General features: G+C 34.7%; 1 protein-coding gene across 1 annotated transcript; it reads left to right on the top strand.

Moving 5' to 3' along the window:
- The first annotated feature begins 4973 nt into the window (after positions 1–4973).
- Positions 4974–5698, top strand: LOC114075979. The gene is made up of 3 exons (XM_027914155.1): positions 4974–5081; positions 5136–5371; positions 5416–5698. The coding sequence occupies exons 1-3, from the start codon at positions 4974–4976 to the stop codon at positions 5696–5698; spliced, it is 627 nt and encodes a 208-aa protein (XP_027769956.1).
- The last annotated feature ends 20054 nt before the right edge of the window (positions 5699–25752 follow it).

Here is a 25752-nt window from a genome sequence, read left to right as displayed (position 1 = left end):
TAATTGATTGTTAGTTTATTGGTAATATATCATTCAAGTTCAACGTTAGGTTAGTAATTTATTGACAATATGTTCAAAATATTATTAACTAAATGATTATTCGACAATAAAATATTTATTAATTTATTACATTTAAAAATCTAAGAACATGAATATAAATCCAATAATATTAATCAATTTTATAAATCATATTTGAATGAAACAATGCAAAATCTATGATAACAAGTTAAATTAATCTCAATATGACACATATCATTAGCACGTTTACCAAAAATATTAACCAAATCAAAATTTTGGCAAAAATTTAAAAGTTAAAATTTCTGCACAAACTAAAAATGGAAGCTTCAAAACCTGAAACAACCATCTTGTTACATATTAAAATGACTTTTCGAAGCTAATCGAGCTGACAAAATTTTCATTAGAGCACGTTTACAAAAAATACTAAGCAAAATCAAAATTTTGCCAAAAGTTAAAAGTTAAATCTCCTAAAGGTAGAAACTAAATATGAAAACCTAAAAATCCAAACCAACCATCCTATAAAGCGAAAAAATGACCTTCCATAGCTAACCATGCTAACGAAATTCAAATTTGAGTATATTTCTAAAAAAAATTGACCTAATTCAAATTTTAGTCAAAAGTTGAAAGTTAATACGCTTAACGATACAAACTGAAAATAAAATTCTTAAATCTCGAACCAACCATCCTATGAGATCAAAACTGAATTTATATGGCTACTGCGGTGACAAAATTTCAATCCGAGCATGATTACCAAAAATTTTGACTATAGTGAAATTTTTGCAAAAACATAAAAGCTAAAATGCCTAAGTACATAAACTAAAAATGGAAGCCTCAAACCCGGAATCCTCTATCTTATTACATCAAAAAAAAAAATCGCATCTTATCGCACCAATCGATATATACTTAGTTGGTAATATTACCAACAAAAGGTGTGCGTTAGTAATAATTCTGTTGGTAATCCATTGATAGGAGGTTGCTAAATTTGGCGACATTTTTTCCCGCCATATTTACTAACTAAAATACTTAGGTAGTAAGATTTATGTTGGTAATCTATTAGAATTTTGTTGTTAAGTTTTAAACTACTATTCGGTTAGAAATATGTTGGTAACTTTTTAGTAGAATACTAACCAACTTAAGTTGTTAGTAAAATCTGTTGGCAATTTGAGGTTCTTTTGTAGTGTCAAATTTATGTGTGAGCATTATTGATGAGTTCACAACAACATAGGAATGCTTTGTTAAAGAGTTTCAATGATAATCACGTATCTTTTGGGACAAACAATGATAATCTCGTAGACATGGTAAGCAAATTCATCGAAATCCATCGTGTTAGTTATAGCGATGAAGAGTTTCCTTGTGAAAGGGTGATGCATAACAAAGCCTTGCACATCGCAATCAAGTGTCCGAACAAGATTGTGAATCGTGTTCTGGTAGATGATGGATTTGGACTTAATATTTACCCGTTGTCAACTTTAAAGCAACTGAATTTTGATCTTAGGAAGATTCGTCAGAACCAAGTCAATGTGAGAGCCTTCAACGGGGGTCAAAGAGAAACATTGGGCGATGTTAGTTCGATATTGAAGTAGGACCTACAGATTTCACTGTCGAGTTCCAGGTGATGGACATCACCACTAGCTATAATCTTTTACTCGGAAGACCTTGGATCCATATGGTTGGGGCCTTTCCCTCTACCCTCCACCGGTTGATGAAGTTTGTGTGGGACAATCACGAAGTAGTCATTCATGGTGAAAAAATACATTCAAATGACTATGCACCGATAGTCGACAATGTGACTAGAGGTTCTAACTTTTATACAGTAGAGATAGTGAATGCTACCGGTGATAATTTGGCTTTACATCCTCCTATGACTTTCTTTTACAAACTGATAGCCACATTGATGTTGAGAATTGGATTTGAACCCGGTTTTGGTTTGGGAAAATATTAGCAAGGTATCACTGAGCCTATCCAAATTTTCACAAAAGGTTCAATGTTTGGCTTGGTATACATCCCAACAGCAGATGATGAGATGGAAGCTTTGGGTAAAAAGGTGGTTGATTGGGAATTAGAGGAATCGGTACCTCACTTGTACCGATCTTTTCCTGTGCAAGAAAATGCCAATGATGATGGCCTCGGGAAGGGAATTGAGAATCATTTTGAAGAATTTGATGTTGTACTTGAGGAGATGATCGAGACATCAGGCATTCAAGATGCCAAACCAGATGAACGAGTGCCTAATTGGACATCTATACAACTCTTGGTTCCTCGCTCGTCTTAATAGACAAATACATATCTATTTTGATTATTTCTAAAATCGGTCGTAATCTGAATGAGGCTTGAGACCCACCCTTTATGTTGTTTTACCTCTTTATGCTTTAATTTCCCTCGTGATGTTTCAAAAGGCATATTGACCTATGGTCATGGACAAAATTTGTACTTTCTTTTAATATAGATGAAAGCCTCATATATTGCTTAAATATATTTATTTACAACTTACTAATTGTTTTTTTATCTAACATGGCTTATTTATGACTTCAGTAGAAATAACTTAAAACTGTCAATATCATGTCATGTCATAAGTTGAGTGACCAAAATGAGATAGATGAGAATGAGTTCGAGAATTATGATTAAGAGATCATGGTTCCATAACACCTCGCAGAAGAATTGAAACAATTTGAGATTCAAGAGAAGTCAATCATTGAGGAGACTGAGACCGTGAACCTAGGAGACGAAGAAATTGTTAAAGAAACCAGGATCAGTGTCCATCTCACAGATACTCAGAAAGAAGATCTCATTAGTTTACTTAAGCAATACATCGACGTATTGATTGGTCCTATGATGATATGCCCGGATTAATCAAAAATATTGTTTCTCGAAAGTTGTCGATCAATCCAGATTTCAGTCCGATAAAGCAGAAAACTCAGAAGTTCAAGCCAGAATTGAGTTTCAGAATCAAGAAGAAGTTACCAAACAGATTCAAGCAAAAGTTGTGGAGGAAAAGGGCCTAAAATACCCTCGAAGTATTGAAAATGGTACAAAATTACCCTCCATCCACCTATTGGCTCCAAAATGCCCTTCTCATCTATCTATTGGCTCCAAAATACCCTTTTCATCCACTTTTGGGTTCAAAATTGTTCACTTATTTAATTGTTTTAAAATTAAACTGTTTATACTTGGCGCTCAACTATTGGTTATAATTTAATTCGTTATATAATTTATAAACCAACCCACTACCCAATCATTACTAACTAAATACCACCCATTTAATAAACCAATTAAATATCAAAATCATCATAAACACTACTAAAACACAACGATATTATAGATTCCTGAAAATGACATAAAAAATTATTCGAGTAAGAATTAAAGCCCCAATTAAATTTAGGTTGAGTCGCTTATTTAGGAGGACACTTTTAATAGAATGCTCTTTCAAGCTTTAATCAGAAATTTATGATTAAAGATAAAGAAGTCGTACATTTCGAATTAATTCATGCACTTTTTTAAATATAATTTTATAAATATTTATGATTTGTTTTAAAATCTTTAATATATTATTTTGATAAAAAACTTATCGATGAAGTAACATCACATAATTGAGATGAAAGAATAATTAAGATGGACATAGCAGAGTTTTAAGTTTATCGGTAATTTTTATTTAGACACTTGAAGTCTTGAATGAATGATAATTTAATTATACTGATATTTCCGCTTCAAATTTTTAAGTATACTCATTTGAAGTAGCTTTCCTGTTGTTGCATTAGTAATGTGACGGGGTTTAATTAGTGACAGGTGTGTAGTGGATTGATTTATAAATTATACTAATAAGTTAAATTATAACAAATAGTTAAGCGCCACGTATTTAAAAAAAATATTAAAATAGTTTAAATTTAAAACCGTTAAATAAGTGGTCAATTTTGAAGCCTAAGGAGGATGACAAGGGTATTTTGGAGCCAATAGGTAGGTGGGAAGGGTATTTTGGATCCAATAGGTGGATGGCGGGTAATTTTGTACCATTTCCAATACTTCGAGGGCATTTTAGGCCCTTTTCCGATGTTGTGGAGGTTACTAAGTATCCAACTTGGTTAGAAAATATTGTTCCAGTGCCTCAATAAAGCCAGTCCTAAAGAAAATTTTCCATTGCTGAATATCCACATTCTCATAGATAACTTTGCTAAGCATGAAACACAATCATTTTTGGATTGCTTTACAGGTTATCATCAAATTTTGATTGATGAAAGAGATGCTGAAAATACAGTTTTCATTATACCTTGTGGTGTTTATCATGACCGAGTAATGTCATTTGGTCTTAAGAATGCTAGAGCTACATACATGAGAGGCATGACAAATATCTTTCATTACATCATCCTTAAGGAGATTGAAGTATATGTGGATGACGTAATTATCAAGTCCGCGAGAGTTCATATCACTTGACCGATTTGAGAAAGTTCTTTGATCAGTTGCGTCAATAAAACATGATGTTGAATCCTGCTAAATGTGCTTTTAGAGTAACAGCTGGTAAATTATTAGGTTTCATAGTCAGTAGAAGAGGCATTGAGCTTGATCCAACCGAAGTCAAGGAGATTCAAGATTTACCCCCTCCGAAGACTAAGAAAGAAGGTATGAGTTTCCTTGGAAGATTGAACTACATCAGTCAATCTATAGCTCAATCCAGTATGGTTTGCGAGCCTATCTTTAAGTTGTTTCAAAAACAGGCACTGACGGTGTGAAACGAAGAGTGTGAAAAATATTTTGATACTATAAACGAATATTTGAAAAATCCAACAGTATTGCTATCTCCACGAGAAGGAAGTTCATTGTCACTATACTTTTCTATCTCAGAGAATGCATTCGGTGTACATTAGGATAACATGATGAAACTGGAAAGAAGGAATGGGCAATATACTATCTTAGCAAGAAGTTTACTCCATATGAGGCTCGGTACTATATATCTTATTTCCAAGATGGATCCATTGAAGTATACTATCCAGAAAGCTATGCCGACCGGAAAATTGGCAAAATGGCAGATGCTTCTAAGCGAGTTTGACATTGTGAGTGTTACTCAAAGAACGGTAAAAGGACAAGCATTGTCCGATCATCTTGCGGAAAATCCAATTGATGAATAGTATGAACCGCTCAAAACATACTTCCGTGACGAAGATGTATTGATCATAGGAGAAAGCATTTCTGAGTTATACCCTGGTTGGAGATTATTCTTTGATAGAACGGATAATTATAATGGAGCTGGAATTGGAGCGGCTCTAATATCGGAATCTGGTCAACTTTATTCAGTGGCGGCTAAACTTCGATTTCATTGCACCAATAATATGGCGGAGTACGAAGCTTGCATTCTTGGCATAATGTTAGCTATTGATATGAAAGTCTAAGAGTTATTGGTAATGGTAGATTCGGGCTTGTTAATCTACCAGGTTCAAGGGGAATGAGCCATGAAAAATCCAAAGTTGTACCATATGTACAACTCGTGCAAAGTTTGTACAAATGGTTTCGGAAGATAGAGTTTATGCACACTCCAAGGTTGCAAAATGAATTTGCTGATTCTCTTTCCACTATTTCCTCTATGATCAAGCATCTAGATCAGAATTACATTAATCCTTTGGAGATAGATTTAAATGAACAACCCGCTCATTGCTCGCACATCGAAGTAGAACCAGACGGAAAGCCTTGGTAATATGATATAAAAAAGTAACTGGAGACTGGAATTCATCCAGAAGATGCAACATCCAATCAAAAGAAGGCACTACATCGATTGGCTAACAATTTCTTTCCGAGTGCGGAAATCAATTTCTTTCCAAGTGGGGAAATCCTTTAAAAGAATAAAGAGACACATATGAACAATAAAAAAAATGCCATAATAAAATTATGACTTGGCCCATGACCCTAGAATATCGTGACAAATAACAGAACAAAACTATACTTCTTTTCATAAGTGACCGAAAATAACCAAATATTACGTAAATGCTCAAAAATGCAAGAAAACCAAATCAAGAAACACATCTAAATAGCATAAAAAACCTCTAAAAATTCTGACTTGCACCGATGACCTTTGAATAATGCGACGAGTAATAGAACAAAACTTCACTTCGTATCATTACTGCCCGAAATGGTCGAATATTATGTAAGTGCCCAAAATGACCGAAAAATAGAGAAACACACACATAAATAATACAAAAAAACACCCCAAAAAATTTTCAACTAGCACTAATGCCCTTAGAATATCATCACGAATGACAAAACAAAACTTTACTTCTTTTCGTAACTGCCCAGAAAAATAGCCGAATATTAGGTAAATGACCCTAAGTAGTCAAAAAATCAAGAAACATACATAACCAGTAAAAAACACATCAATTTTTTTACTAGCACCAATTACCTTAGAATATTGTGACGAATAACAGAACGAAATGTACCTTCTTTTCAAAACTACCCGAAAATGGCTGAATATTGCATAAACGTTCTAAAGAGGGTAAGAGTCAAGAAACACACATAAATAATACAAAAAAGTCCTCAAAAATTTTGACTTGCACCAATGACCTTAAAATATCATGAGGAGTAACAAAACAAAACTTCACTTTTGTGTCGTAACTGCCCGAAAAATGGCTAAACATTACGTAAATGCCTCAAAATAGCCAAAAATCAAGAAACACATATAAAATATACCAAAAACGCCTCAATTTTTTTTGACTTTAACCAGTGACCTAACAATATCGTGACAAATAATAGAATAAAATTTTACTTCTTTCAGTAACATCCTAAAAATGACCGAATATTTCATAAATGCCCTAAAATGGTCGAAATCAAGAAACACACATAAACAATTTAAAAAAATGTCTCAAAGAATTTCGACGTGCACCTAGGACCCTAGAATATCCCTACCAATAACTATAAAAAACTTACATTATTTCGTAACTGCATTAAAATGGCATATTATGTAAATGCCCAATATGGATGAAAATGAAGAAACACACATATAAAGTACAAAAAAACACCTCAAAAAAATTTGACTTGCACAAATTACCTTAGAGTATTGTGATAAATAATAGAAAAAACTATACTTCTTTTTGTAACTATGCGAAAATGACCGAATATTACGTAAAATACCCTACAATGGCCGAAAAATCAAAACACAAACATAAAGCTTTAAAAACGCCTCAAATAAATTATGTCTTGCACGTATGAATTTAGAATATCGTGATGAATTACAGAAGAGAAGTTTACTTCTTTTTCGTCACTGCCCCAAAATGGCCGAATATTACGTAAATGCCCCTAAATGGCAAAAAAAATCAAGTAAAACACATAAACAGTACATAAATGCCTTAAAACTTTTGACTTGCACCAATAACCTTAGAATATCGTGACAAACAACAGAGCAAAACTTTACTTCTTTTTGAAACTGTCCGAAAAATGACTGAATATTATGTATATGCCCAAATGGCAGAAAAATAAAGAAATACACATAAACAGTATAACAAAAGCCTCAAAATTTGTTGACTTTCACCAATAATTTTAGAATATCATGAATAACAGAATAGAACTTCACTTATTTTAGTAATTGCCAGAAAATGTGTAAATATTACGTAAATGCCCAAAAATAAATGAAAAATCAAGAAACAGATGCAAGCAGTACAAAAAAACGCCTCAATTTATTTTGACTTGCACCGATGACCTTAGAATATAATGACGAATACTAGAATAGAACTTTACTTCTTTTTGTAATTGCCTGGAAATTGACTAATATTACGTAAATTCCTCCAAACACCCGAAAAATTAAGAAACACACATAAACTATATAAAAAACGCCTCAAATATTTTCTGACTTACATCAATGAACTTATAATATTGTGCAAGTAACAAAACAAAAATGAGCTTCTTCTCGTAACTCCTCGAAAATGACCAAATATTAAGTTTATGCCCCCGAATGACCAAAAAAACTAGGAACATATAAAAAAACAAAAAAAAAACGCCTCAATTTTTTAAAACTTGAACCAATAACATAAGAATATCGTGATGAATAACAGAACAAAATTTACTGTTTTTTGTAACTGTCTGAAAATTGTCAAATATTATGTAAATACCCAAAAATGGCCGAAACATAAAAAGACCCCTTAAAATTTTTTGACTTACACAAATATCCTTAAAATATCATTACAAATAACATATTTAAACTTTACTTCTGTTCATAACTACCTGAAAATGACCAAATATTATGTAAATGCGCAAAAATGCCAGGAAAAAAATCAAGAACACATCTAAATATATAAAAAACCTTAAACTTCTTTTACTTGCACCGATACCTTAGAATATTGTGACAAATATCAGAACAATATTTCACTCCGCATCGTTATTGCCCAAAATGACCGAATTTTACATAAATGCCCCAAAATGACAAAAAAAATCAAGAAACACACATAAAACAATACAAAAACACATCATAGAAAATTCGACTAGCAGTAATGATTAGAATATCATCACGAATAATTTAACAAAAATTTACTTCTTTTCGTAACTGCTCAAAAATTGTTGAATATTACGTAGATGTCCCTAAATAGCTGAAAAATCAAGAAAAACACATAACCAATACCAAAAACATCTCAAAATTTTTTGACTAGCACCAATGACCTTAGAATATCGGTACAAATAATAGAACAAGACGTACCTTCTTTTCAAAACTACCTGAAAACAGCCGAATAATACATAAATAACCCAAAATGGCTAAAGAGTCGAGAAACAAAACATAAACAATAAAAAAAAGCCTCAACAAATTTTCACTTGCACCAGTGGCCTTAAAATATAGTTAGGAATAATACAACAAAACTTCACTTCTATTCATAACTTCCCAAATATGGCTGAACATTACATAAATGCCCTAAAATAGCTAAAAATCCAGAAACACACATAAATTGTACAAAAAGTGCCTCAAATTTTTTCGACTTTCAGTGATGACTTTAGCATATTGTGACGAATAATAGAACAAAATTTTACTTCTTTTTGTAACATCCCAAGAATGGCCAAATATTTCATAAATTCCCCAAAATGGTCGAAAAATCAAGGAACACACATTAACAATAAAAAAAACCGTTTCAAAAATTTTTTGACGTGCACCTAGGACCATAGAATATCATGACGAATAACACAAAAGAACTTTACATCTTTTTGTAACAACCTAAAAATGGCCGAATGTTATATAAATGCCCAATATGGTCGAATAATAAATAAACATACATAAAAGGTACAAAAACACCTCAAATTTTTTTTGACTTGCACCAATGACCTTAAAATATCGTGACAAATAATAGAACAAAATTTTACTTCTTTCATAACTGCCAAATATTCCCTAAATGCGCAAAATGACCGAAAAATCAAGAAACAAGCATAAACAATACAAAAAATGCCTCAAATTTTTTTGACTTGCTCATATGACCTTAGAATATTGTGACGAATAACAGAACAAAACAACTTCACTTCTTTTCGTAATTGCCTAATGATCGAATATCATGTAAATGCCTAAAATGCCCAAAAATAAAGAAACAAACATAATCATTACAAAAAGCTCCTCAAAAAAATTTCTTCTTGAACCAATGAACTTAGAATATTGTGACGAATAATAGATCAAAACTTTGATTCTTTTTCGTAAGTGTTCGAAATGACAGAATATTACGTAAATTCTCCTACATGACTGCAAAATATAGAAATAGACATACAAGATCCAAAAATTCCATAAATATTTTTTGACTTGCACCAATGATCTTAGAATATCCTAACGAATAACAAAACAATAATTTACTTCTTATTGTAACTGCCCAAAATACCCGAATATTACGTAAATGTCCCAAATGACTAAAAATTAATAAACACACATAAATAGAAAAAAAATACCTCAAAAAATATCGATTTGCCCCGATGACCTTAGAATATCATGACGAATAATGGAATAAAACTTTTACTTCTTTTCGTAACTTCTTGAAAATTGCATAATATTACGTAAATGCTAAAAATGGTTGACATGTCAAGAAACACACATAAAAAAGACGTCACAAAAAAATTTAAACTCGCACCAATGACCTTAGAATATTGTGATGAATAACAGAAAAATATTTACATCTTTTCATAACTGCCTGTTTATGAAAGAATATTTTGTGAAGGTCTCATATGGCCGAAAAATCAAGAAACACACATAAACAGTACAAAAAACACCTCAAAATGAATTTGGACTTACACCAATGACCTTATAATTTTGTGACAAATAACAGAAAAAAACTTTACTTCATTTTGTAACTTCCTAAAAATGACCGAATATTACGTAAATGCTCCTAAATTTCCAAAAAATAAAGTAATACACAAACAATACATAAAACATCTCAATTTTTTTACTTGCACCATAAACTTAGATTATTGTGACAAATACCATAAAAAAAACTTTACTTCTTTTGTAACTTCTCAAAAGCTGGTGAAATATTATGTAAATCCCCTAAAGTGACCGAAAAATAAAGGAACACACATAAACAGTACAACCCCCCCCCCCTAAAAAAAATTTTTTTTTTTGAACTTTCACCAATGATCTTAGGATATCATGAAGAATAATAGAACGAAACTTTACTTCATTTGTAACTGCCCGAAAAATTGCTGAATATTACGTAAATTTCTCAAAATGGCCGAAAAATCAAGAAACACACATAAACAATACAATAAAACATCTCAAAAAAACTTTAACTTGCACCGATGATTTTAGAATATCGTGATAAATAATAGAACAAAACTTTACTTCTTTTTGTAACAGGAGAAAATAGTCATATACAATGTAAATACTTCAAAATGGCCGAATGATCTAGAAACACATATAAACAATACAAAAAATGCCTCAATTTTTTTTACTAGCACCACCGATGATCTTAGAATATCGTAACGAGTAATAGAACAAAATTTTACTTCTTGTCGTAACTGCTCAAAAATGGCCAAATATTACGTAAATATCCTAAAATAACCGAAAACATAAGAAATAAACATTAACAATAAAAAGATGCATAAAAAAATTTCATCTTGGATCAATGACCTAAGAATATTCTGAAAAAATGACAGCACAAAACCTTACTTTTTTCGTAACTGCTCGAAAATGGCATAATATTACAGAAATTCCCTAAATTGCCAAAAAACCCACTAAATACAAAGAAACAGTACAAATAATGCTTCAATTATTTTTTTGACTTGCACTAGTAACCTTAGAATATTGTGAAGAATAACGTAACAAAATTTTATTTCTTTTTGTAACGGCCCAAAAATGGCTGAATATTACATAAATGCCCCCAAATTAACCAAAAAATAATGAAAGACACAAACACTACAAAAAATGCCACAAAAAATTCGATTTGCACTAATGATCTTAGAATAACATGTCAAATAACAACAACAATTCCTTACTTCTTTTTGTAATTACCCAAAAATGCTTTAATATTACGAAAATGCTCCAAAATGGCCGAAAAATCAAGAAACAGATGTACACAATATAAAAAATCTCTCAAAAATTTTTAGACTTCCACCAGTGACCTTAGAATATCGTGATGAATAACAAAACGTACTTCACTTCTTTTCGTAATCACCTGAAAATAGTTGAATATCACGTAAATGTCTTAAAATGGTCGAAAAGTCATGAAACACACATAAATAGTACAAAAACGCCTCAAATTTTTATTTGACTTGCACCAATAACCTTAGAATATCGTGAGGAATAACAGAACAAAAATTTTCTCTTTTTGTAACTGCTCGTAAATGGATGAATATTACGTGAATTCTCTAAAATGGCCAAAAATTAAGGAACACACATAAGCAGTACAAAAAAGCCTAAAAACATTTCCACTTGAACCAATGACCTTATAATATCGTTATGAATAAAAGAACAAAAGTTTACTTTGATTCGTAACTATCTGAAAATGATCGAATATTACGTAAATGCCCCAAAATAGATGAAAAAATAAAAAACACACAAACAATATAAAATAAACCTCAACTAACTTTTGACTTGCACCGATGACTTTAGAATATCGTACCAAATAAGAGGACAAAAGTTTACTTTTTTTCGTAACTAACCAAAAATGACCAAAAAAATCAAGAACCACACATAAATACTAAAAAAACCTCAAAAAATTTTTGCATTGCACCAATGAAGTTAGAATATCGTTACGTATAACAGATCAAAACTTTATTTCTTTTTTCGTAAATGCTAAAAAATGGCTATTACTGTATAAATGCCCTTAAATGCTGAAACATCAAGAAATACACATAAATCATACATAAAACACCTTAAAAAAAATTCTACTTTCTCCAATGAACTGTAACATCTCGAAACTACTAATAGCCAAGAATAAGCTATGAAACTAAAAATAATCAATTTTAGAAAGAACAGTGAAATTTTGGAAAATTTCCCGAGTTAAGAAAGTGAGTTTTGATCATTTCAAACAGCCATAACTTCTACCTCAGGATGATTTACAGACAGTTCTTTATATGGTTGGAAATCCCTTGGAGAGATATTTCCAACACTGCAAAGTTTGTGCATTTTCGATATCGTATTAGGGAGATATGCCTATCGGAAGTTGGGACGTTGGGTTGAGGAAGGTCCCAATCCAGATTTTAGTAAGGGTAAGCTTGTCATTTCACCCAACTATTTCCAAATTTGTTTTAAGGGTTCATTAGGAGTAAAATAAGACTTAATTTAGTTTTAGAAAACCAATTTACGCTTAGGGATTGGGAGAAAAGAGAAGAGAAGGAGAAAAGGAGAGAAAAAATCTAGAATCCATCAAGAACGTTAAGATTTCGCGAGTGGAATTCGTCGGGGGTGATGCCTATTGACGTATGTGATATCTTTCTGTGTTTGGATAGTTCACCCACACACTAATTTGTTCAATTCAGCGAAGTTTGAATAGATTGAATGATGAACATTGAAATTCTTGATGAACAATGGTTAAATTCTTGTTGGATGAGTTGTAGTATGTTTTAGTTGATTGGATTATTGTTTCCGGGTAGATTTATGAGTCTAATCTATTGGCTATTGAGTTTATTAGTGATCCTAAGTGATTGGTGAATGATCAATGAGAGTTTAGAAGGTTTAGAGTTAACAAACGGAGAAGAAAAGACTGACAGGCCCTGGGGTGCCACGGTTGCCAATGCCCCTTAGGGAAGGCTGTGTCTGTCATGGGCTGGTACGCCGCGCTTGTCAAAGCTTCTCAAGACAGCCTCTGTCGGTCAGGCTCTGGCGCTCCGCCACCCTCAGAGCACTAGGGTTTACTGGAGACACTATTTTTGCCCCATCTCTTTTTACCAGTTCTTAAGTGATGTACCTATAATTCCTAATAATTTCCAATGCTCTAAGTTACATCTAAACATCATGAAATCATGTATAAACATGAATCATGAACCTTTAATCCATAATTCAACATACGGAAAGTTAGGATTAAATTCAACGAAGTGAAGAAGTCAAGTCTAAAGCTATGAAGTAAGTTAAAGTAAAGTTTCTAAGAGCCTTATTTAAACATCTTAACTTCGTTTTAAGGATCAGTCTTCAAGTTAAATAAATGAGTAAAAGTTGAAATCTTTCATTTAAAGAAGTATAAGGGAATTATGTATTTCCTAAAGAGTTGATTAAGATCAAAAGTTTCAAGTCAATCAAAGAGTAAAGAGTTGAGTCCATTTGTCAAAAGATATAAGGGAACTAAGTATTCCCTATAAAGTTTATAAATTTTTTTCCATTTAAGTTAAGAGGAAACTAAGATATCCCAAAAGATTTTTGAACACGAAAAGGGAACATTGATTCCAAGAGAGCTTTTAAAGCTCAGTGTTGAGCAATTATCTTAACCCAAAGAAATGAAGGTATTTTAAAAGCATGAGCTAGAGTATATTTTGTGAGTAGTATAGAGCACCGATGTGGGGATAAGAGTTTATATTAACTCAAGACCTCATGTAAACCATGTAGTCATCATGTGTGTTAACGGGTCATACTTTTCAGATGATCACGAAAGTTAAGATAATGGATCTACTAAGTTAAGTAAGAACCAGTAAAGTTAAGTTAAGTATAGGATGGTCCTTGGCAGCGTGAGGTAAAACTTTGTATCATCACTTATGTTCACAGTGATGGTTGTCGGTTTGAGAATCTCCCAGAGAATTTATACTACTTTAAATGAGTAAAGTTAAGTTCGTTATTGTTTTATTTTAATGAGCTAAGATTGTTTTAGTTGCTTTTGTTTTATTTATATTTATAGCGCATGTTTTTATTTCCTTATTTATATTGAGTTGAGTCTCCACGAGTTGAGTAGATCCAAGGTAAGTGTTTCTCCTCATTCCTTTCAAGATTAAGTTAGGTTAGCATTCTAACTCGCATACTCGTACATTAGATATACTGATGCGAGTTGGCCTACATCGTATTATGATGCAGACGCACGTAACCGGGATCAAAATTCAGCACACTGTTGATCCAGTTTGAGCACTGCGAGTCACTGGTGAGTCTCTTTGCATTTCGGAGTATCCTTTTTATGCTTTCCAGTCTTTAGATTTCAGAATATTTTGGGGTCTGTTCCGACATTCATCATAGTATTTTTTGAGGCTTCACAGATGGATAGTTAGTATTCCATTTGAGTCTCTTTTATTTCAGATATTATATTTGAGACTAAAGTGACATTTTGGCCAAGACGGTAAATTGAGTTATTTATGAAGATGTTCTTGTTTTAATATTGGGTTAAGTATTCTAGTGAGTTCAGTAATCCAGACCAAGGGTTTGCTGAAGGTTAGCAATGGTCATTGGGTGTCGGATACGTCGAAGGTGTAGGTTCGGGGCGTGACAAACATAATATCCGAGCACAAGGTTCAAGAGTCCTAGGGAGTTTATGAAGCCGCGTCCATAGAGTTTTAGTCATTGGTGTGAAGCGCGCCACATCTATGATTAGGAAGTTGCGACATTTAGGAATTTCTCACTTCCTTCATCTTACTTTTTCGTGCGTTACAATTTATCTCTAAAAAGTCTCTCTTTAATTCATGCTTGCGCGTGTTTCAGATCATCATGCCTCCATGAAGAACAGTCAGAGGTCATCCAGCGAGAAGAAATGTAGAGGAGTCGGAGGTACCTATTGCACCAAACGTGTAACCTCAATGAGAGGTCACCAATTCTGAGTTCTGTGAGACTATCTTGATGCTAAGCCAAATGATGACTAACCAGGTTTGTCAACAGAGAGGAGTTTGATAGGAATAGGCTGACATCTCGAGGATTCATGTGTTCCTGAGAATGAATCCTCCCAGTTTCGCCAATTCGAGCACTACTAAGGATCCGGAAAACTTTTTGGAAGAGTTGAAGAAGGTGTTTAATGTGATGCTTGTGGTTGATATGGAAAGGGTTGAGGTAGCTTCTTATCAACTGAAGAATGTGGCTAGGACTTGGTTTGACAAGTAGAAGGAGGGCGGAGATGAGAATGCACCACATCCAAGATGGGCTTATTTCGAAGAGACTTTCTTGGGGCAGTTCTTTCCCTCAAAACAGAAGGAAGCAAAGGTATGGGAGTTTCGTTACTCTGAAACAAGACTCCCCACCAATAGATAGAGATAAATAGGAATAACCGAACCACATCTAAAAATGCCAGTACTATGAAGATGCTTCAAAGTCAATGTGATGTTCCCCTTAAGTGTTCATGAATATGGGTTGAAGTTCAGCCAATTGTCTCGCTATGCTCCTACAGATGGTTAAACATATGAGGAGCATAATGAGTTTGTTTGTTGCTTGTTTGGGTCGTACATCTAGCAAAGAAGGCAGAGATGCAATGCTGGTTGGAGACATGGACATTTCAAGGTTAATTTTCTATGTGCAGCAGGTAGAGGAAGAGAAGCTTAGGACATACAGGAGTACAGAAACAAAAAAAATTAAGACTGGGAATGAGTTTAGTAAATAAAAGGGTGGTTCAAGTCGACCACAATTTCAGAAACAGAAAGGGCATGCACCATCATCTAAACTAGTGCACCTACACCCAGAAAAAAAGTTGAGTATAATGGCCAGAATTCGCAGAACATTAAGGCTAGGCCAATACAGTCTCAAGGTAGTGTTGCACAAGAAGATAGTCGGGCTCCTGCATTTGGTAGGTGTGGTAGGCAAAACCCGGGAAAATATCGCGATGGCCAGTCATATTTCTATAGGTGTTTTCATGAGGGACACTTCATGAAGAAGTGCCCAAAGAGCAGGCAAGGTAGTGGAAATCCTGGTAACGAAGCTCTGTCTTCATCAGTTGCTACCCTAGACAGGGCGGCGCCTAGAGGAGCCACTTCTGGTACTGGCAGAGGGTCAAACAGTCTCTATGCAATCACTAGCCACCAAAAGCAAGAAAATTCGCCAGATGTTGTCACGGGTATGAGCAAAGTCTTTACTTTTGATGTTTATGCTTTGTTACACCCAGGAGCAAGTTTATCTTTTGTAACTCCCTGTGTTGCAAATTAGTTTGAGATTCTTCCAGAGAAACTTTGTGAACTCTTCTGTGTTTCTACTCCTATTGGAGAGTATATTCTAGATGAAAAAGAGTCTATCGTGATTGTCCTATCTCTATCAATCACAAGAACACCATGACTAACCTAGTGGAGTTGGACATGGTAGATTTTGATGTCATCTAGGAATGGACTGTCTCCATGCTTGTTATGCGTCAATAGATTGTAGAACTCGAGTTGTCAAGTTTCAATTTCATAATGAGGCATTCATAGAGTGGAGTAGTAGTTCGGCAGTTCCTAAGGGTCATTTTATTTTGTACCTTAAGGCGAGGATGTTATTTTCAATGGGGTGTATCTATCACTTAGTCCGAGTAAATGACTCAAGTGTTGAGTTACCTTCCATTTAGTCAGTTCCTATCGTAAAAGAGTTTCCAGAAGTTTTTCTTGATGATCTACTTGGATTTCCTCCTGAGAGATATAAACTTCGGGATAGATATCATTCCAGATACTCATCCTATCTCTATTCCACCATATATAATGAAACCAACATACTTAAAAGAGTTGAAAGAGCAGCTGAAAGATCTGTTAGATAAAGGTTTTATTCGACCAAGTGTCTCGCCTTGGGGTGCTCCGGTCTTATTCGTGAGAAAGAAGGATGGTTTCCTTAGGATGTATATAGACTACCACCAATTGAATAAGGTGACAATCAATAATAAGTATCCTCTTCCAAGGATAGATGATCTTTTTGACCAGCTTCAGGGTGCTTCTTGCTTCTCGAAAATTAATCTCAGATCTGCTACCATCACTTAAGAGTTAGAGAATGTGACATGTCAAAGACAACCTTTAGAACCATATATGGGAATTATGAGTTTTTGGTTATGTCTTTTGGGTTAAAAAATTGACCAACAACATTCATGGATCTGATGAACAGATTCTTCAAGTGTTTATTTGATATGTTTGTTATCGTCTTCATTCATGACATACTAATCTATTCAAGGAATGAAGAAGATCATGATAGTCAGCTCAAGATATTACTTCAAACTTTGAAATAAAAGGAACTATATGACAAGTTCTCTAAATGTGAGTTTTGTCTTATGTTTGTGGCATGCTTGGGCCATATAGTTTCCGGTAAGGGGATAAAAGTCGATACCCAAAAGATAGAAGTGGTTCAGAGTTGGCTTAGACCCACGTCTCCAATCAATATCAGGAGTTTCTTGGGTTTGTATAGATACTATAGAAGGTTTGTTGAAGGATTTTCATCTATCTCGTCTCCGTTGACCAAGTTGACTCAAAAGACTGTAAAGTTTCAATGCTCTGAAGATTGTGAAAAAAGCGTTTAGGAATTGAAAAAGAGGTTGACTACTGCTCTAATTTTGACCTTATCGAAGGGTACTGAAGGTTTTGTAGTGTACTTTGATGCATCAAGAGTTGACTAGTGTTGTGTAAATGCAAAAAGGCAAGGTCATAGCTTATTCTCCAGACAATTCAAAGTTCATGAGAAGAACTACCCAACCCATGACTTAGAGTTGGCTATTGTGGTTTTCGCCTTCAAGATATAGGGTTACTGTTTGTACGGTATTCATGTTGATATACTCACTTACCACAAGAGCCTACAATATGTGTTCCCCTAGAAGGGGCTCAATCTTAGACAAATGAGGTAGTTAGAACTACTCAAGGATTATGACATGAGTACTTTACCTCCCAGGTATGTCTAATGTGGTTGCTGATGCCTTAAGTAGGTTATCCATAGGAAGTAAGGCCCATGTTGAGGAATAAAAAAGGGAGTTAGCTAAAGATGTGCACAGACTTGCAAGACTGGGATTCAAACTTATGGATTCCACAAAAGGAGAGATAGTGGTGACTACTGGGGCTGAATCATCACTAGTGTTTGAGGTGAAAGAAAATCAAGACCAAGACCCCATTTTTCTTGATTTGGAGGTGAATCTTCATAAGCAAGTATTGACTTTTGAATAAAGGGGAAATAGTGTGCTAATGTACAAAGGTAGGTTGTGTGTACCTAGGGTGGATGGACTCCAAGAGAGGATACTGGAGGAGGCTCATTGCTCCAGATATTCCATTCATCCGGGTTCCACTAAGATGTACCGCAATTTGGGAGAAGTATATCGGTGGGAAGGTATGAAGATGGACATTGTTGAGTTTGTTGCCAAGTGCCTGAATTGACAACAAGTGAAAGTAGAGCACCAAAAAGGTAGGTTGTGTGTACCTAGGGTGGATGGACTCCAAGAGAGGATACTGGAGGAGGCTCATTGCTCCAGATATTCCATTCATCCGGGTTCCACTAAGATGTACCGCAATTTTGGAGAAGTATATCGGTGGGAAGGTATGAAGATTGACATTGTTGAGTTTGTTGCCAAGTGCCTGAATTGACAACAAGTGAAAGTAGAGCACCAAAAACATGGAGCTTAGCCTAGAATATAGAATTTCCGGTATGGAAGTGGGAGATGATTAATATAGACTTCATCACAGGCTTTCCAAGGTCCCACAGACAACATGATTCAATTCGTGTGATTGTCGATTGAATGAAAAAATCAGCCCACTCTTTGCCGGTAAAAACTAACCATTCGACCGAGGATTATGCTAAATTGTACATTGAATAAGTAGTATGACTTCATGGAGTCCCAGCCTCCATTATTTCAGATAGAAGTGCACAATTTACTTCTTGGTTCTGGAAGTCTTTCAAGAAAGGTTTGGCTTCGAAGGTGAACTTAAGTACTTCTTTTCATCCTCAGACGGATGGACAAGGAGAGTGTACTATCCCAACCTTAGAAGATATGTTTAGATCTTTTGTGATTAATTTCAAAGGGAATTGGGATGATCACATACCTCCCATTGAGTTCTCTTACAACAATATCTACCATTCAAACATCCAAATGGCTCCATACGAAGATCTTTATGGGTGAAGATGAAAATCTCCTATTAGGTGGTTCAAAGTTGGTGAAGCATGGTTGATAGGACCATATATAGTTCACCAAGCTATGGAGAAAGTGAAAGTGATTCAAAAGAGGTTGAAGACAACACCGAGTCGCTAAAAGTCCTACACATTTGTTAGGAGAAGGCCGTTAGAGTTTGAGGTGGACGAATGGGTATATTTTAAGGTTTCTCCCATGAAGGAGGTTATGAGGTTTTGTAAGAAGGGGAAACTTTTTCCCCGGTATATTGCATCTTATAGAATATCCAAGAGAGTTGGGAATGTAGCTTATGAGTTGGAGCTACCACCAGAATTAATAGTGGTTCATCCAGTATTTCATGTATCCATGTTGAAAAAGTGCATGGGTGATCCATAATTGATAATACCAACTGAGAATGTTGGAATTAAGGATATCTTATCATATAAAGAGATTCTGGTTTAAAGTTTTGATCGCCAAGTTTGCAATTTGAGAGCAAAGGAAGTTGCATCAATGAAAATCCTTTGGAGGAATCACTTTGTTGAAGAAGCAACTTGGGAAGCTGAGGAGGATATGAAGAAGAGATATACACATCTCATTGATTCTGGAGAGTATGTGGATCAAGGTATTGATTCTCTTCTTAGTACTTTATGAACTATGAGTAATCATGATTATTATATACTTTTGGACTATTAAATGTGGAACTTAATGTTACTATCCTGAGCATAGTGGTAAAAATCTCATTAGAGGACGAATGTTCCCAAGGGGGAGATATTGTAACCTCTCCTAACTGGTAATAGCCAAGAGTAAGATAAGAAACTAAAAATAATCACTTTCGGAAAGAATAGGAAAAATCTAGAAAATTTCAAAGTTAAGAAAGTAAGTTTTGGTCATTTTCGAATGGTCATAACTTCTAGATCATGATGAGTTAGAGCCAGTTCTTTATATTGTTGGAAAGCACTTGGAGATATCTTTGTAACACCACCAAGTTTTGCAATTTCTATACCGTATGAGGGAGATATGCCTATCGAAAGTTGGGTTGTTGGGTTAAGGAAGGTCCTAATCCAAATTTTAGTTAAGGGTAAACTAGTCATTTCACCCAATTATTTCCAAATTTGTTTTAAGGGTTTATTAGGAGTAAAAATAAGCCTTAAGTCAGTTTTAGAAAACCAATTAACGCTTAGGGCTTGGGAGAAAAGAGAAGAGAAGGAGAAAAGGAGCGAAAGATCAAGAATCCATCAAGAACGCTAAAGTTTCGCGAGTGGAATTAATCGAGGGTGATCCCTTTTGAGGTATGTGAGATCTTTATGTGTTGGGTTAGTTCACCCACACACCAATTTTCTTAATTCAGTGAAGTTTGAATAGATTGAATGATAAACATTGAAATTCTTGATGAACAATGGTTAAATTCTTGTTGGATGAGTTGTAGTATGTTTTAGTTAATTGGATTCATGTTTCGGGGTTGATATTTTGGGTCTAATATATTGGGTATTGAGGTTATTAGTAATCCTAATTGATTGGGGAAAGATCCATGGGATTTTAGAAGGTTTACATTTGGAAAACGGAGAAGAAAAGATGAATATCCTGTTTGACAGTCCCTGGGGAACCGCACCTGTCAAAGTCTCTCAAGGCAGGTTCTGCCCGACAGATTCTGGCTCGCCGTGCCATCCAGATCCTCTCAGGACAGCCTCTGGCGCCCCACGCCCCTCAAAATGCCAGGGTTGCCTGGAGACCCCATTTTTGCCCCATTTTTGCCCCATCTCTTCTTACCAGTTCCTAAGTGATGTACCTATAATTCCTGATCGATTCCAATACTCTAAGGTACATCTAAATATCATGAAATCATCCATAAACATGATTTGTGAACCTTTAATCTATAATTCAATTCAAGGAAAGTTAGGATCAAAGTCAAACAAGTTAAGAAGTCAAGTCTAAGACTATGAAGTAAGTTAAACTAAAGTTTCTTAATGTTTCAAAAAGCCTTTTTTAAACGATTTAACTTCGTTTAAGGCTCAAGATTTGAGTTAAAGAAAGTGTAAAAGTTTAAATCTTTCCTTCAAAGAAGTATAAGGGAACTAAATATTCCCTAAAGAGTTGATTCTGATCAAAAGTTTCAAGTTAAGCAAAGAGTAAAGAGTTGAGTCCATTTCTGAAAAGATATAAGGGAACTAAGTATTCCCTAGAAACTTTATAAATGTGTTTTTTTTATTTAATTTAAGAGGAAACTAAGATTGCCCAAAAGAGTTTTGAACAAGGAAAGGAAGCGTTGATTCCAAGAGAGCTTTTAAAGCTAAGTATTGAGCAATTATCTCAACCCAAAGAAAGGAACTTAATTTCAAAGCATGAACTAAATTATATTTTGTGAGTAGTATAGAGCACCGATACCGATGTGGGGATAAAAGTTCATATTAACTCAAGTCCTTATGTAAACCATGTTGCCATCATGGGTGTAAGCGGGTCATACTTTTCAGATGATCACGTAAGTTAAGCTAGTTGATTCACTAAGTTAAGTAAGGTCCCATACCGAAGGCAAGGTATAGGATGGTCCTTGGCAGTGTCAGGTAAAACGTTATATCATCACTTAGTCTCACAGTGATGGTTATCGGTAAGAGAATCCCACAGAAGTTATACTACTTTAAATTAGTAAAGTTAAGTTTGTTATTGTTTTATTTTTATGAACTAAGATTGTTTCAGTTGCTTTAAAGTTTTATTTATATTTATAGCGCATGTGTTTTAATACCTTATATATATATATTGAGTTGAGCAGAGCCAAGGTAAGTGTTTCTCGTCACTCCTTTCAAGCTTAAGTTATGTTAGCATTCCAACTTTCATACTCATACATTCAATGTACTGATGCAAAATGGCATGCATCGTCTTATGGTAGATTTTGATGTCATTCTTAGTATGGACTGGATTCATGCATGTTATGCCTCAGTTGATTGTAGAACTCGAGTTGTTAAGTTTCGGTTTCCAAATGAGCCAGTCTTAGAGTGAAAAAGTAGTTCAACAGTGCCTAAGTGTCGTTTCATTTCCTACCTTAATGAGGGAGGTAAGTTTCTAAGGGCCGTTTCAATTACATGGTCCTAGTTAATGAATCTAATGTTGAGATACCTTTGATTAAGTTTGTTTCAGAAGTAAAAGAGTTTCCAGAAGTCTTTCCAGATGATCTACCTGGAGTCCTGCCTGAGAGAGATAGACTTCAATATAAATATTCTTCTAGATACTTATCATATATCTATTCCGCAAGATAGAATGGTACCATTAGAGTTGAAAGAGCTTGAAGAGTAGTTGAAAGATCTCATTGATAAGGGATTTATTCGTCCAAGTGTCTCACCTTGTGGCGCTATGGTCATATTTGTGAGAAATAAAGATGGTTACATTAGAATGTGTATAGATTGTTGCCAATTGAACAAGGTTACCATCAAGAACAAATATCCTCTTCCTAGAATTAATGATATTTTTTTACAAACTTCAGGTACCGCTTGTTTCTCTAAGATATATCTCAGATATTGCTACCACTAGTTAAGAGTAACGGAATGTGATATTCCAAAGACACCTTCAGGACTCGTTATGATCATTATAAGTTTCTGGTCATGTCATTTGGTTTAACCATTGCATCTGCAACATGCATGGATCTTATATATAGATTATTCAAAGCTTACTTAGGTATGTTTGTTATCGTATTCATTGATGACATACTTATCTATTGGAGGAATGAAGAAGATCATGTTTGTCATCTCAGAATAATTCTCTAAACTCTAAAAGATAGAGAGTTGTATGCCAATTTCACTAAGTGCGAGTTTTGGCTCGAGTTTGTGGCATTCTTACGTTCACATTTTTTTTGGAGAGGGGATTAAATTTAATACTCATAAAATACAGGAACTTCAAAATTGACCGATGCAATAAAGAATTGACCTGGAACCATATTTCCAACTGATATTAGGAGTTTCTCGGGTTTGGCTAGCTATTATAGAAGGTTCGTAAAGGGGTTCTCATCTATATCATCCCTTTTAACAAAGTTAACTCTAAAAACAATCAAGTTTCAATGGTCTGAAGCTTGTGATAAAAGCTTTCAGGAATTGAAAGGGAGGTTGACTACTTCGCTAGTATTAACCTTATTAGAAGGAACACAAGGGTTTGTTGTATATTGTGATGCGTATAGAGTTGATTTGGGTTCTGTATTAATGCAACATGGAAAAGTTATAGCTTATGCCTTTAGACAGTTGAAAGTTCATGAGAGGAATTACCCAACCCATTATCTAACGTTGGCTTCCATGGTATTTTTGTTGAAGATATGGTGCCATTATCTTTACGGTGTTCATGTGGATGTGCTTATGAATCACAAGAGCCTTCAGTATGTGTTTACTAAGGAAGAGCTTAATCTCAGAAAATAGTGGTAGTTAGAATTATTAAAGGATTATGACATGAGTATTCTTTATCACCCAGGTAAGGCTAATGTTGTTACTGATACTTGAGCGGGTTGTTTATGGGTAGAACCGCCGATTTTGAGGAAGATAAGAAAGAACTATCAAAGGATGTGCATAGACTTGCACGCTTGGGAGTCTGACTAATGGATTACATAGAAGGAGAAGTAGTGGTGATGAATGGGGTTGAATCATCATTAGTGCCAGCTGTAAAGAGAAGCAGTATCAAGACCCAATTTTGATTGAATTAAAGGCAGATGTTCATAAGCAAAAGGTAATGGGTTTTGAACAAGGGGGAGATGGTGTATTAAGGTATCAAGGTAGATTGTGTGTACCAAGGGTGGATGAACTCTAAGAGAGGATCACGGAGGAAGCTCATAGCTCCTGATATTCCATCCATCCGGGTTCCACAAAAATGTACCGAGAAGTTGATTGGTGGAGTGGTATGAAGATGTACCGACCAGAATCTAGACCCCAGACGAGACCGGCGTGGTTGACCTCTCAAAGGTCACAGACAAGCCTAATTACGTCATTCTTACTTCATCTAGGTTAATTTTAGCGTAAAATTTGAAACTTTTTATTTCTTAACATACATACTAATAATTCTATTAGATTCATAATTGTTCACCATCAACCATCTAACATTAAGATCATCAAATGAAAGAAATAGTTTAGTATAACATTAAATGTATACTTGCCAAAATGGCACCAATACAATGTCTGAACAAAAGTGGAAAGAAACACTAGTGGAACATGCTCCACTAGCTATAGCCTACATCTAAGATAGATAATAACGGTAGACATCCTCAAAAGCATGAGCGCCTACCAAGTCCGGATGAAAGCTCTACATCCGGATAGCTGCAACGTCAACCTGTAAGCTCTAGCATCCACCTGTGCCTGCACTTAAAATTGTAGAATTGTATGAGATTAGTACACACTTGTACTAAGTATGGGTATATGAAAGTTCACACCAAGGACATGCATGATTAAGAACAACTCTTTCCTAACAACATGATTATGGAATGTCAAGTCAGCGGACTTGCCAAATTGAGATTAGGAAAGTTAGTGAGCTTTCCAAATTTGGATTGGAAAAGTGAATGAACTTTCCAAATTTGGATTAGGAAAGTCATGCCATGAGAGCAACATGCATCATCCTACTTATCATATTGCACACATCACATAACATATTGCACATATCACATGACATATTGCATATAGCACATAACATATTGCATATAACACATAAAATTTTTCATATCCTGCGTTCATATGTCATGAGACCTTGGAATCATGGACTTGACATCAAGGCATCCTAAAATGAGGGATCAACATATGGGACCTCAACTAGGGAGCCTTCTTTAGCAAACACAGAGTCTGCTTCATTCATTCTTACGTACTTCATTTCATTTCATACATAAGCTAGTGTGAACACCAGCTATACCTATGATGTAGTTTAAGACTTTTATCGGGTTCGGTGTGCAATGATCAAGAATGACCTAGTGTGATTTCTTGAATCTAGCTCACCTCTTGATTATCTTATCCTAACACCTTTGGTATCATTCATTTTATTATGTGCATCATTTGAGGCTGTCCTCATTCATTCATTGGAAACTTTAACTTTAACCGACATAGATCATGTAAGCATCATGAAATCCATTGTCATGAAACCCCACACCGAAAAGAGGTGGAATCACCGGCCAAAGTGAACCAAAACATGCTAGTGTAAATGGGAATTGAACCTCGCCAGATCCCTATTTGGCAGTATAGGTTCGAAGACTAGGAGATATAAGGAGACCCATACCCGACATGTCGGACAGTCTCATCTTATGAGAGTTACCTTCCCAAAAGAAGGCATCACCGCTCATAACTAGTCTATCAGTACTCTGTATAAAGTTCCATTACATTCAACTCATACGTCATGGAAGTTGGATTCTAGTATGAGGACACCATAGCTC

This window comes from Solanum pennellii, chromosome 2, assembly GCF_001406875.1.
Source record: "Solanum pennellii chromosome 2, SPENNV200".
NCBI classification, from domain to species: Eukaryota; Viridiplantae; Streptophyta; class Magnoliopsida; order Solanales; family Solanaceae; genus Solanum; species Solanum pennellii.
The sequence above is the reverse complement of the archived record's forward strand: the minus strand, read 5'-3'. Positions and strand labels throughout refer to the sequence as shown.

Bases quoted from the DNA above. Each gene is read 5' to 3' on its own strand.
- LOC114075979 (XM_027914155.1), top strand. From the start codon at position 4,974: ATGGATCCATTGAAGTATACTATCCAGAAAGCTATGCCGACCGGAAAA. The intron at 5,082-5,135 runs GTAAAAGGACAA...ATTGATGAATAG, and splicing joins TGAGTGTTACTCAAAGAACG to TATGAACCGCTCAAAACATA. The intron at 5,372-5,415 runs GTTAGCTATTGA...TGGTAATGGTAG, and splicing joins GCTTGCATTCTTGGCATAAT to ATTCGGGCTTGTTAATCTAC.